The 13,684-nt window shown below is 41.9% G+C and overlaps 1 protein-coding gene across 1 annotated transcript; it reads right to left on the reverse strand.

Annotated features, from left to right (window-relative positions):
* Positions 1-245: 245 nt before the first annotated feature.
* uncNacbeta (uncharacterized nascent polypeptide-associated complex beta subunit) lies at positions 246-4,395 on the reverse strand. Its single transcript, XM_073977784.1, has 3 exons — positions 4,176-4,395; positions 3,886-4,073; positions 246-3,799 (listed from the first exon to the last, which is right to left on the reverse strand). The coding sequence occupies exon 3, from the start codon at positions 3,791-3,793 to the stop codon at positions 497-499; it is 3,297 nt and encodes a 1,098-aa protein (XP_073833885.1). The 5' UTR covers positions 3,794-3,799; positions 3,886-4,073; positions 4,176-4,395; the 3' UTR covers positions 246-496.
* Positions 4,396-13,684: the final 9,289 nt, after the last annotated feature.

Here is a 13,684-nt window from a genome sequence, read left to right on the forward strand (position 1 = left end):
CCTTTTCACCTGCCCTCAACTAACTACAGTAGCTTTTTGGGTTACAACCCATCGAAGCAGCCTCATTCCTAGAACTAAAGATAGACCCAGAGCCAGATGAAGTAGAAAAACTAACTTACAAACATGTCATATACTGTTACATAGATAACTACACGTGAATTCATTTCAAAGAATCTCTGGAATTCTGTACGTCAAGAATTTCCAATCCTTACCGAGTTTAAAAAAGGAATAAAAACAAGTCGTCGTTTTTTGTTTCCACCATAACCATTTATTGTATCAACAGATTGATGTACAAAGTTCGGCATGGAGGTGTGCGTTTTTAAAAATTTTTTTTAATAACAAATAAAAAAGAATAAATATTTATGTGTGTATGCGCGGTAATGGGTTAGTAGGGAAGATTTGAAGAAAAAGTTAAACGTGTGCAATTAGAAACAAAAATTAGTAATGAATAAAAATGCCTGATAGAAAAAAAATGCTTGCTGCTGCAATGTTTATTTTAGGGGTTAGGCTTTGGAGCAGGTTGCTGTTGTTGTTGCGGTGTAGTAATTGGTGTAGTTGTTTGATTATTGGATGGCTTTTGAGGTGTAGTTTTTGGTGGTGATTTGGATTTTGCTTTGGCGCCATTATTCTCTGGTGGTACTTTTGATGCTGTAGCAGTTTGCTTTTGTTGTTGTGGACCAGCAGGTTGGGGTTTCTTAGCTCCGCCCGCTGTGGAGGTGTTTGGTGCCGAAGGTTTACTTCCTGTAGTGGTTGGCTTTGTTTGAGCTACAGCCTTTGGAGCTTGTGTTTGCTTTGTTGTTGCTTGTTGGGTTTGAGCTTTCTTCTGGGCATCATTGCTTTTCATTTCTGGTGCTTTATTGGGTGACTCAATGGGTGTGGTTGGTGGTGATGTTGCTGGGGAAGAAGGCGCACTTGTCTTCTTTGCCGGAGGCGAGGTTGCCAATTTCTGAGGAGAAGAAGCAACGGCTTTTTGTGCTGCATGGGGCTTTTCTATGGCTTTGGGAGAACTTTGTTTTGTTGGTTGGGATGGTTTTGTTGCTGGCGGCTGTTTGGCGTTTTTCGCTTGGTTCGAAGGCTTCTGTGCACCGGCATTTGGAGCTTTGGCCGCAGGGGCTGTTGCAGTATTATTTCCATCGGGTTTCTTTTGGGCTTCAGCAGCAGGAGGCTTTTTCTCAGCTGTTTCTGGTTTCTGAGATTCTGTTTTTATTTCTTCTACTTTGGAAATAGCTGGCGTCTCCACTTTATTGTCCATTGATGCTTGAGTTTTTATTTCTTCTTTTGTCTCTGATTTTATACTCGAAGCTTCGATGGCTTCTTTCTGCTTCGCAGCATTTGTTTCCTCTTTCTTTACAGCAGGAGGTTGAGGAGACTTTGATTTTGCCTTTTGCGGTGATTTTGGTTGTGGCGATGGACTTTTAGCTGCAGCCGCCTGAACATTAAGATTTTTAGGGACTTCTTGTGCTGGTTTTTCTTTGGGTTGTGGGGATTTCGATTTAGATTTACCTTGTTGCTGCATGGGGGGTTGAGGTGATGGACTTTTTGGCGTTAAATGGGATTTATCGTCTTTTGGTATTTCCGCTGGTTTTACATCATTAGGTTCCTGCACAGTGGGTTGTGGCGATGGACTTTTTGGGGCTGCACCTTCTTTTGGCAATTTAATTTGCTTTACGTCCTTGGCAGCTTGTACAGCGGGTTGTGGCGATGGACTTTTTGGGACTGCAGTCTCTTTAGCCAAATCGTTGGGCTCTTGTACAGTGGGTTGTGGTGATGGAGTCTTTGGCGCTACATTGTCTTTCGGTGGTTCCATTTTCTTTTCCAATTTTGGTTCTTGTATAGTGGGCTGCGTTGTTGGACTCTTTGGAGCTGGTTGGGCCTGGTCACCTCTAGGTGCTTCCACTTTTGGTTCCTGTAGAGTGGGTTGGGGTGTTGGACTCTTTGCAACTTGTTGGGCTTGATCACCTTTTGGTGATTCCACTTTTGCTTCTTGCACAGTGGGTTGTGGTGAGGGACTCTTTAGAACTGCAGCGTTTTGTGTTTGCTGCTGTATTTGTTTTTCCTTTGGTTGTGGAGACTTTGATTTCGATTTGCGTTGTCCCGACGGCTGAGGTGATGGACTCTTTGGAGCTAGATGGGCTTTATCGTCTTTTGGCAATTCCATTTGTTTTGGTGGCTGTGGTGATGGACTTTTTGGAGCAGTTGCCTCTTTCGGCAATTCCATTTTCTTCACCTCCTCCTCTTTGGGTTCCTGAACAGTGGCCTGAGGTGATGGACTTTTTGGAGCAGTAGTTTCTGTTGGCAATTCCATTTGCTTGCCTTCTTTGGGTTCTTGACCGCTGGGTTGAGGTGATGGACTTTTTGGAGCGGTGGCTTCTTTCGGTAATTCAATTTTCTTCATTTCTTTTTGTTCTTGCTGCACAGGAGGCTGTGGAGATGGACTCTTTGGCGGTTGTTGGTCTTGTGTCAAATGTTGTTGCTGTTGCATTTGTTTATCTTTGGGTTGGGGAGACTTTGATTTGGCTTTACCTTGTGACATGGGCTGTGGTGATGGACACTTTGGTGCCAGCTGGACATTTTCATCCATTTTCTTTACTTCAACTTTAGGTTCTTGCACAGCAGGTTGTGGTGTTGCAGGTTTCTGTTCCACAATTTTGTTTTGACTTTGCACTGGTAAATCTTTTCCCGCCTCCTGAGATTTTGCATCTTTCATTTCAGCGGCTGCTGGTTTAGCGTCTTTGGTGGCTTCTAATTGGGGTTTACTAACTTTGGTTTCAACTATTGGACCTTCTGAGATTTTTTCTTTGGCTTTGTCATCTTTGGTTTGTTTGTCCTTTTTCTCTGGCTGCTGTGGTGTCTTTGGTGCCGCATCTGTTTTGGGAGCTTGGGCTACTGTTGTTGCTTCCTTTTTCATTTCCACCTTTTCTGCCGGCTTCGCTGCATCTTTGTTGTCATGCGGTTTTTCTGCACTCTTTTCATTTGGCAGAGTAATTTTCACTTGTTTATTTGCCTTCTGTTGTTTGGCTGTGTCGGTTTTAGATGTTTCCGTTTTATTTTTAGCTGCCCCATTGGCCGACTGCGTCTTTGCGTTTTGTTGTTTCTTTGATTTTTTGTCCACTTTTTCTTCATTCTTTGCTGCGCCTGACGACTCGATTTTGCCGACATCAACTTTTTGTTCTGCAGCAGCAGTGGCGGCGGCGGTATTATTTGGCTTTTGATGGTTAATATCGCCATTTTCTTTATTCTCCCCTTGGGAGTTCTTTATTTCCCCCTCCACTTTTGGTTTTTCCTTGGATGCTACTTTTGATTTGGCGGCTTCATCCATTTTGGCAATTTCCTCAAAATCATTTACCAACATTGGCACTTCGTCCTCTTCTTCGGCCACATTTTCCAATGTTCCGACTTTACCTTTGCTGCTGGACTTTGCAGTTTGGCCCGACATGGTATTGGCGAACATACGTAACTGCATAACGGTGTCCTGACCCAACTGTGGCAAAATTTCTGGTAGCATTTCAACAATCTTTTTTGTCTCTCCATGACCTGTAACGGCAAAGGTGTTGGCAGACAACGATGCTTGGGCTTTGGGGTTGTTAAAATGTATGACCGTTAGATCGTCTTTGATAATGTTGACTTCCTCTATGCCGGGTATTGTGCTAACGGATAGCTTTTTCAAAGAACTTTGCAATTTTTTATCATCGGTGGCAGCCGATTGATGCATAACCTTCTTTTTGCGACGTGGGGTACCCTTGCCGCCTATACGCACCTGGGCCTGTAGGCGTCGTAACTTCTCAGCATTCATGTTTACCTAAAAATTAATACAAATTTTTGAAAAATCCATGCAAAACAGATTTTTATTCTGTTATATAAAAGTTCCCAACTAGGCACACTCACCTTTTTATGTGTCTATCTGTCTATCTATCGGCTATGCAACTAAATGCTGATGCACATGTAAAAGAAGAAACTCCTCGTTTAACAGAAAATAATGGATCTTCGTCTATGAACTGATGAACACAACGTCTGTCTCTACGAGCGCGAACTGTTTGTGCAAAAATGTATATATAGATCTGCAAAGATCCCTTCTATATCAAAGAAACAAGAAAAAATTAAATGTAGATGTTCAAATATTAAACGACGATACAACGGCTAAACAAAAAAATGTGTAAAGAAATCTCGCCTCGCACATGCACTTTTCTTGCTTAGGGGGCCATATAAATAAATCTGTCTGTCGCAGCAGCAATTGTTTTCTTGTATTTTTTTGCACAAAACACAAAAATTCTTTGGTCAAAATAATAATTAAAAGTGTCGCCACTATAGTTTGTTACCCCGTCCGTGGATGTATTTTTTCCTTTCGCACAGAGAAGCACCGAGATTGATGGCTAAATCACAACTAACCGTTGCTTCTACAATGAATAGCCCAAAGATGCCTGTAACGGCTAGACTACAGTGTTTTTATGCTTTCCTCCTGGCGATCACAATCGCATTGACATTATATGCACAACAAAAGAGTTCTTTCTCTAGGCAGAGATATATGAAATTTGCATAATGTCCCTATCAAAGAGAGTAGAATATTTGTTTTATTTAAAATAGAAGAACATTTTTCAACATCAATATATGTATGCGTATGCACCTAATATACAGTTGAACCTCTATATTGTAGACCTGCAAGAACTTCACATTCAAGGCATATCGACCAGGTAGTGGCATCCACATATTTGTAATATGCTATTTCAAAATTTCCTTTATGTTGTTGGGAAAATTACAACAAAAATATTTTTTATAAAGGGATTTGACACTTAGGTTAGGTTTGCGGATGTGTAGTCAATATATATATATTGACTACGCCACTCGCAGACCTTTCGGTCCATTGTGATCATCCATAAAGAAAAAAGAGGTTCAGAATTACCTGAAAAGACAAGAGAAGAGAAAAGAGAGAAGAATAAAGAAAAAAGGGTGTGGTTTGGAAAGTAGTAATAAATGAATTATTAAAAAGAAAAAATGAAGATATAATAAAGAAAGAGAGGGTGGTTTATTTGGCGATGGTGGAAAAAACTGTCGGAGAAGTAGTTACGCTTATGGGTCGCGCCGTCCCAGCCAATTCAGATTTTTGATGATGTTGTTTATGATTGTTGGTTTCATGTTTGAGTAGAAGGTTAAGCTTGGAGGAAAGCATACTCCAGTTAAACTATGTCGCCTTCGAGTTAACATCGGGCAACGACATAAAATATGCTCGATCGTCTCCGTCAATTGCCAATAAAAGCTCGGATGTTGCAATGGCCGGTAATGACTCCCGTCAATACCCTGATTTCTGATTTACTCAAACTTAAAAGTGAAGTTGTTCTCTTTGTTGAAAGATTCGGCCAAATGGCCCTTGACACGTTGCACCTTGGTTCATTATGCCATAGTTCCTTGGCTTGTTCTTCAAAGAACGTCTCCACCTTCCAAAAAACGTGAAATATGGTGGTTTGATAGAATCAGTGATAGCTTGACTTGTTGATTGAGATCCATGTCTTGCCAGTTCATCTGCCTTCTCGTTTCCCACAATGTCACAGTGTCCCGGTACCCAGCAGAGTCGGACAGCGTTAGTGAAGTTCGCGAAAGCAGTTCTACACTCAAGAACGGCCTCAGACTTGATATTGGGGGATTTGATGGCTTTAAGAGCCGGCTGACTATCAACGAAGATAGTCACCGGTTCAAAGATTTCAGCATCCAGACTTTTTATCAACTCACGGTTCCATCTTGGAACCGTCTGTATAGAAAGCCAGACCGTCCAGAGGAGGGTTACTTCGGATCCAGTCATCTCTACTAGGGATAACGACCTCAAAATCATCAAATTGAGTAGCTACGATGTAATGAAGAACTTTCTAAAAAAAAAAAAAAAAAAAAAAAACGGAAGAGCAAACCGTAATTAAAGTAATTAGATCTCCAATTTCTAGCTTTAACAACTTTTTTCCCTGCACGAAAATTGATTGTCATTTACATACATACCACATCATATATCTGTTGATTATTATAAACATTAAATTTTTTATATTGTATTATTAATTTGTATTCAATTTACAAGTTGCTTTAACATTGGAGTAGCTATGATGTAATGAAGAATTTTTTCTAGCTTTAACCAGTTTTTATCACTGCGCGAAAACTTATTATCATTTGCATACCACATCATACATCTCTTAATGATCATTTCATAATTTAACTAATAACTTATACGATATACTTATTATCAATCTGTTGCTTTAAAATTGGAGTAGCTATGACGTAATGAAGAATTTAAAAAAAAAAAAAAAATTAAAGAATATAATTGTAACCAAAATAATTAGATCTCCAATTTCTAGGTTTAAGATGAATTATATATATGAAATTGTTTTTAGAGTAGCTATGATATCTAGGTGGATTCTTTGTAATTATATAAATTGGCCTCAAAATTGGCTTCAATTGCAAAGCAAATAAATAAATAAATAAATAAATAAATTGGTGATAAGTAGTCACTGAATTTCCCCTGCTGATTCAAGCTAAGGTTTGGCCCTAGCTCTCGAAGAATGCATGCATGACCATAGGTGCTGTCACGCCAACGATTCAGTTCATGTAGCCTTAGGGCACTACGTGCTGCTTGACCTTTGATGCTAAGTCTCGTGGGCAAGAGGTTTAGCATCGCATTCAGAGCTGCTTGTGGTGTACTTCTAAAAGCTCCAGTTATCAGGATCGAGGCTGCCCCTTGCACCTTGTCTATGTTGCCAGAGTTCGATTTATGTCGAAGCGCATGCCACCAGACAAGACATCCATAGGATAGGATGGGTCTCACAACAGTATTATACGACCAGTGTATAATAGCTGGATTTAACCCCCAACTTTTCCCAATCAAATTCTTACATGAATAGAGTGCGATCATACCTCTCTTCGTCCGTTCCTTTTCCATCTCAATTGAGAATCCAGGATTGTATCTAGGTATTTGGCCTTAGGAGATAGATGTAACTGCACTCCATCCAATGTTGGTGGTATGAAGTCGCCGAGCTTACGCTTTCTGGTGAACAATACCAGTTCTGTTTTCGTTGGATTTACACCAAGGCCATTTGTGGTGGCCCAACGGGACAGCTTTGATAAGGCTCTCTGCAAAGCTCCGAAATTGTGGACAAGAATTTGCCGGTTATTAGTAGAACTACATCATCCGCGTATGCGACAACCTTGATGCCCTGATTGTCGAATTCCGCCAAAATATTGATTATCACAAGTAGCCACAGCAGCGGTGAGAGTACACCTCCCTGGGGAGTACCTCTAGTTACTGTCTTCCTTGTTGTCAACTCCCCAATGCTGGAATTAATGATCCTGCTCTCCAGCATTCTCTTTATCCAGCAGATCAGGTTTTCCGGGGTTTTGACCGCCGCCAAGGTAAAGTTTGAATTCTCCATGTTTCTCTCAATGAAGCCCACGACCTCATGAAGAGAAGTTTCGACAGATTTACCTTTCATGTAGGCATGCTGCGAGTTGCTCAGCGAGGCAGTGTCTATAAAGCTCCTAATCTCCAGATCGATCAGTCGTTCGAGTGTCTTGTGGAGAAAGGAGGATAGGCTAATAGGTCTGTAGTCTTTCGGTGCAGAGTGACTGGCTTTCCCCGCCTTGGGGATATAAGTTACCTTTACCTCTTTCCACAGATCTGGTACGCAGGAAAGAAACAAACAGGCCCTAAAGATCTCCTCCAGAATTTGGTATATCTGCGGTGCGGCAACATGAAGCATCGCAGGAATTACTCCATCTGGACCAGGTGACTTATAGGGTTTGAATTTACTTACTGCCCACTTTATTTTGTTTCTGCTTACAACCTTATCAATGAGGCTCTCGTCCACTGACTCTTGGACTTGGAAGTTTTCACATTCAATGTGAAGGTTACTGGCGTCCGTGCAGTCAGGGAAGTGGGTCTCAGCTAGAAGGTTTAGAGTCTCAAGACCTGAGTCTGTCCACGTGCCGTCCGGTTTTTTGACACTACCAATGGATTTGGGGTCCTTCGAGAGTATCTTACGGAATCAGGCAGTGTCGTTTACCCCTTCTACAGACTCACAGAAACAAACCCATGACTTCTTTTTGGCGCGCTTGATTTCACTCTTGTATTTGGTGAAACTCGCTTTATACGATTCCCAGTCACTGTCAAGTTTCGTCGAGTGCGCCCTGTTGTACAGCTTTTTGGTGTTTTTCCGCAGTTCACCACACCGGTTGGGATTTCTTCCCGGGATAAGTTAATGGACAGGCATCCTTATGGCAGCGAAGAAGGATTTCTGTTAGGTTGGACACCTTACTGTTAAGCTCAGCAACTGTTTCTATCCTTCCGGAGAGTGACAGTTGATGGTTCGTCAGATCAGTGAACCTGCCCCAGTCCGTCCTTCTCGGGTTCCTATAAGGATGATGGCGGACTCCGTCGAAAGAGATTTCAAAGTATATCCTCATATGATCCGAAAAATAACATTTGTTGGATACCCTCCAGTTCTTGACGACAGAATCATCTAAATTTGACAGGGTTAGATCAATGACCTCCTCCCTGTCTCTAATTTTAAAGGTAGGGTCATTTCCTTTATTACATATTCTTAGGTTGTAAGATAATATAAAATTGAAAATCGACTCACCTCTAGTGTTTGTATCTTTCCTCCCCCAGTGAAAATGGTGGGCGTTGGCATCACATCCAAGGATTACGTTACAAACGCCCAGGTTCTCCTTTAGCAGCCTGTGTACCCCCTGATTTGGTGGATCAGGGTCCTCATATGGCATGTAGATTGAGGACAGGAGAGTGGCCTTCTCTCTGCCGTTCTCCAGTCGCACCGTGCACATGTCTCCATTACTATAATTAGATAGAAAATTAGATTGAGGTTCTTCCTACCTACCACACAGGTCCTCACCTTGTCCCTTTCGGACGATGCGAAGACCTCGAAGTTGGCATTGTTCAGTCCAGAGACCTTATTTTTGTATATATAAGGTTCCTGGACTAGAACAATGTCTACCTCTGAGTTCGTGAGGGACACTTTATATTCGAACAGCTGGTGTGATAACACTACCTTGGTAATTGTGCCATGTTCAGAGTATATTAGCTGTCATAATAAGACACTCCATACCTTTCATCTTAGAAGCATTCAGATTTCTTACGGATACAACCATATCTCACTTTTATACAAGTCACCGCGTTCGTTATATTTCATTGGCATTTGTTTATAAGTTAGTTTGTAGATTCCAAACAAACAGCATCACCATTTCAAATATGTGAAGAAGACTCTAAATCTGTTGTCAGAAGTGAATTTTCCAGGCTGTACTGACCTAGAGAGTGATTCGCAGCAAACAAATCACAATCAGGGCTGTACGGCACAGGACGAGCAACTGATTGACAGACTAACTAGCATCCCAAGACTAAAATGGGCGTTAGACAGCTTCCAGCCCTATAAATCCCCTGGACAGGATGGCATTATACCGGCTATGCTGCAAAACGCGGCTGATTCGGTACTGACAACCATAAAGAAGATATATAGGGCCTGTTTGCGTCATACCCAACCCATGGAAGGAGGTAACGGCCAAGTCACACACTACCTAAGGACTATAGAGCTATTAGTCTTTCTTCCTTCCTCCTTAGAGCTCTAGAGAGACTACTCGACTACTATATCCGGTCCCATCCAGGTCCCACTATTATAAGCAACTCGCAGCATGCCTATATTAAAGGCAAGTCAGTAGATACCGCCTTACACGAGGTGGTTGGATATATTGAGAGGAATATGGAGGTTCCGGGCTTCACACTTGCAGCCTTCCTCGATATAGAGGCAGCCTTCAACAATGTGAATCTTGAGTCCATTCATAATTCGCTCACCAACGCAGGAGTTTCCCTCTATCCTTGTTAGGTGGGTTGATGAGATGCTGAAGAGCAGAATCATTAACTCCCATCTAGGAGCGAGTTCCGTAAGGAAAAATGTTTGCAGGGGTACGCCTTAAGGAAGAGTTTTATCACCCCTTCTCTGGCTCCTTGTAATAAACGAAATTCTTGTGAAATTCAACCAGCTAAGGACGAAGGTGGTAGCTTATGCTGACTATGTTGTTATCCTTATTAGCGGCAAATTCTTGCCGACCATACCAGACCGTATGCAACGTGCTTTAGTGCAGCTGACTCGCTGGGCTCGCGCCAATGGACTGGGTGTGAACCCAGCTAAGACGGAAATTGTACTCTACACGAAGAAGCGCAAAATTCCCGATTTCCCGCAACCAAAACTGGACGGTGTTGCCTTAAGACTTTCATCGAAAGCCAAATACCTCGGTGTTATCCTGGGCCAACGTCTAAATTGGAAAAGGAACACTAAGAGGGGTTTTATGGCACTCTATTCCTGCAAGAACTCCATCGGTAAGTTGGGGTCTCAGAGCAAAGATCATACACTGGTTGTATGATACGGTTACCGATGGCGGGCTTTTCTGGTGGCATGCTCTCGAGAACAGTGTACTTCTGTCCAAACTATCGAGTGTTCAAAGAGCAGAATCTCTGAATGTGATACTTGATCTCCAACCTCTGTACATCACTATCCAGGCGGCGAGGAAGGCTTTCAGGCTTTGAGAGTCAGGGGTGTGGCAGTGTTCACGATTTGGACATGCAAAGGTCCTCTCCCTTTACCGAATTACTTGAGTTCAGTGGACTCAATCACATCAGTGATTATATACCCACTGTACTCAAGCAGGGATGCCTGGCCATCTACACTGACGGCTCCAAGATGGAGGATGGCACAGGTGCCGGGGTCTACTGCGAAACCCCACCAATTAAACAATCCTTCAAACTCAATGATAATAAGGAAAGCAGTGTAGATGGTCAAAGAACTTGGCAGCAGCCTTAAAGGACCGGTGACTATTTTTGTCGATAGTCAAGCGGCCCTTAAGGCCCTCAAGTCGTGGACTATAAATTCAAAAGCTATCCCCGACTGCAAAAACGCTCTGCTTGAAGTACATACGTGATATCGTTGGTCTTTGCTGGGTTCCAGGACACAGTGATGTAGAGGGAAACGAAGAGGCGGATGAAAAACAATTCTACTTTGAAGAGAAAGAAATCTGAGTTTCCAATCATCGGCATGTGTTCCGTAGTGGCCATAGCACTACGACAGCACTTCACGCCATTTCCACAGATATTAGACTCCACGAAAAGAAGCTGTGCTATATGGGATAGTATTGGTGTCACTTGACTTATCAAATGATGTCAGCAAAGGTGAATCGCTATTGATGCCGTATCAAAGACCCCTTGAGGCTTTACTCCTTCCCTTCGTCAGAAATAGCTATTCAGTTTCCGATCATCAGCATGGCACGTCATTTCCACAGATATTAGTCGACGACTCCACGAGAACAAGCGGTGCGATAGGATAGTATTGGTGTCGCTCGACTTATCGAAGCAAAGGTGAATAGCTATTGTTGCCCGTAGCAAAAACATTTGAAGCAGTTGCGAGAACAAGATCTTCGATAGGACTGTGTTGGTAGCGCTCGACTTATTAAAAACCTTTGATACTGTCAAGCATTCCACGCTGTGTGAGTACATCGAGCAAACTACCCTCCGGAAAGTTTGAAACGTCGTATAACCAATTATAAGTGTAGATGCCAGTCGTGCGTGAAATTCAGCAACAATATGTCGATGTCCCTTAGAGTGAAACAGGGAGTTCCCCAAGATGGGGTGATATCCTCGGAACCATTTAAGCTCCACTTTTCCTGAATTCCACCTCCTTCATAGGACATTGAAATGGTTACGTATGCGGATGAATGGCTGGCCTGCAATTTGATTGATCTTACAACCTTTTTCCTAACAAGGAATATCCAATATTCGCCACTTAATCTACGGCCACTTCGTTCACCACATGGTCGGCAGAGGTGAGAACAGAGTTGAATGTGTCATGGTGGGTGGTAGTAGAATTCCGACGACAAAGTACCCCAAGATTCTTGGGGTCACATTAGACAGCATGTTCACGTCGTCAGCGCATGCCACAGCATCTGCGACATGCTCAGATGTAGGAACAAGGACCTCAAGTCCCTAGCTGGCAGCCTATAAGCAAATCTTGTTAACCATATATAACGCGATAGATCGCTCTGTGGTTAGGTATGCGGTTCCAGTGTGATCCGTTGTCATCAGTGCAAGGCGATGAAAAATATTCAAAGCTTTCAGAACGCCGCCCTCATATCATCAGTAGACCAACTGCATGAGGAGAGGAAAATTTTACCGGTACGGCCGGCAACACAATGACATGCTCTCATTGCTTGTGTGTCACCCTAATCATCCACCCAGGAATTACAGGAGGGGGTCTTTATAATCTAGGGAGAGATGTCCAGCGTTACAACAATGAACCATTAGAAAGAATGTCCTGTGTTACAACAATGAACCATTAGCCTATCAAACATGTTTAAGTAGCATTCACACAGATATCCATAAACAACTATAGTGTACACCTGGTTCTCGGAGTACATTCCGCATCAATCACACCTGTAGAATGTCATCAACCACGACAAACCAGACAGGTTTTAACTTAAAAAGCTTGGTGGTTACAACCACCGATGCAGCCTAGACCTAGAGATATGGCCAGATTGCAAAAACAAAAAACCCGTCAATTTACAGCAAACTTGGTTGGAAAATGTGGTAATATGTCTTCGGGTAGTAACGTCTCAGCAGAAATATTCTTCAGATTGGAGGAAGCAAATATTTCCATGGATACTAAGAGCTTTCTATTACTCTATCAATAACATTAAGGTTTACTTTGCCTTATAGAAACACTTTTCCATACCTTTATTGTGTATTTGAGGTCAAAGTTTAACACCGAAGCCTCCGGATTGGCCCTCTGAATAGGCATAATAACAGGGCAATGTCAAGGACAAGCTTTTTATATCATTTGACGACAATAAAGGCACAAGCGTCAGAAACAACAGTTTGATCTCCAAAGTCCACTTTCTCCACTTCTCTTGCATTTACCGGATTTAATAAACATTAGGTCTGTACGATAACTTCGCAAGTGAAAAGTACTTGCAAGCAGGTTTTAAAAGCCAGCATCTAAAAACATTAGTATTAGCTGTACACTTCAACTGCTACACAATATTCACACACACTGCTAAATAAGCAACCGAACGCATATTTATTTTTGTACATTTTTGCTTATTTCGTTCTTTACGCCTAATCTTTTTTTCGTTAGGCATAATCGACAACCACGCTACATATTTAGCAGTCGGCTGACCATTCGTCGCAGCGAATTAGCCAGAGAGGGTGTTTTTTGTCACTAGAGTTGCCAACGCAGTAATAAAAAAGAAGTCATTTAATGTCAAAATGCTCCCATCATATGGTAGAACCTAAAGAATACTAATTTCTATTGTTTAAAAATAAAAAAATATATACATATTTTGAACGGCTTCACCAAAAATTCACATGTCCTTTGAACGAAAAAGTGGAGTTAATTATATCGTGATTTTTAATGCATTACACTAGTAACCCTGATCTCAAAAACAATTGTTTGCTGAAAACATGGCTAAGCCGTTGAAACTTTAGTTGTGTCTTTTTACTTTTTCAGTAATAATTATTCAGTAACTTCTTTTCAGAGAGTAATAAAGATTTTGCTCTTTGATACGAAAATAGAGAAAAAAGTAAAAAGACAGCATTTAGTAAACTTTAGCAAGATATCAGTTTATAACCAAAACAAAAACATTGGCGCCAATGCATGAAAGA

Source organism: Musca autumnalis, unplaced genomic scaffold (genome assembly GCF_047663935.1).
Source record: "Musca autumnalis isolate F117 unplaced genomic scaffold, ASM4766393v1 scaffold_3, whole genome shotgun sequence".
In the NCBI taxonomy this organism is placed as follows: Eukaryota; Metazoa; Arthropoda; class Insecta; order Diptera; family Muscidae; genus Musca; species Musca autumnalis.

Coding starts and splice junctions, on each gene's coding strand:
- uncNacbeta (XM_073977784.1), bottom strand. CDS start 3,793: ATGAATGCTGAGAAGTTACGACGCCTACAGGCCCAGGTGCGTATAGGC.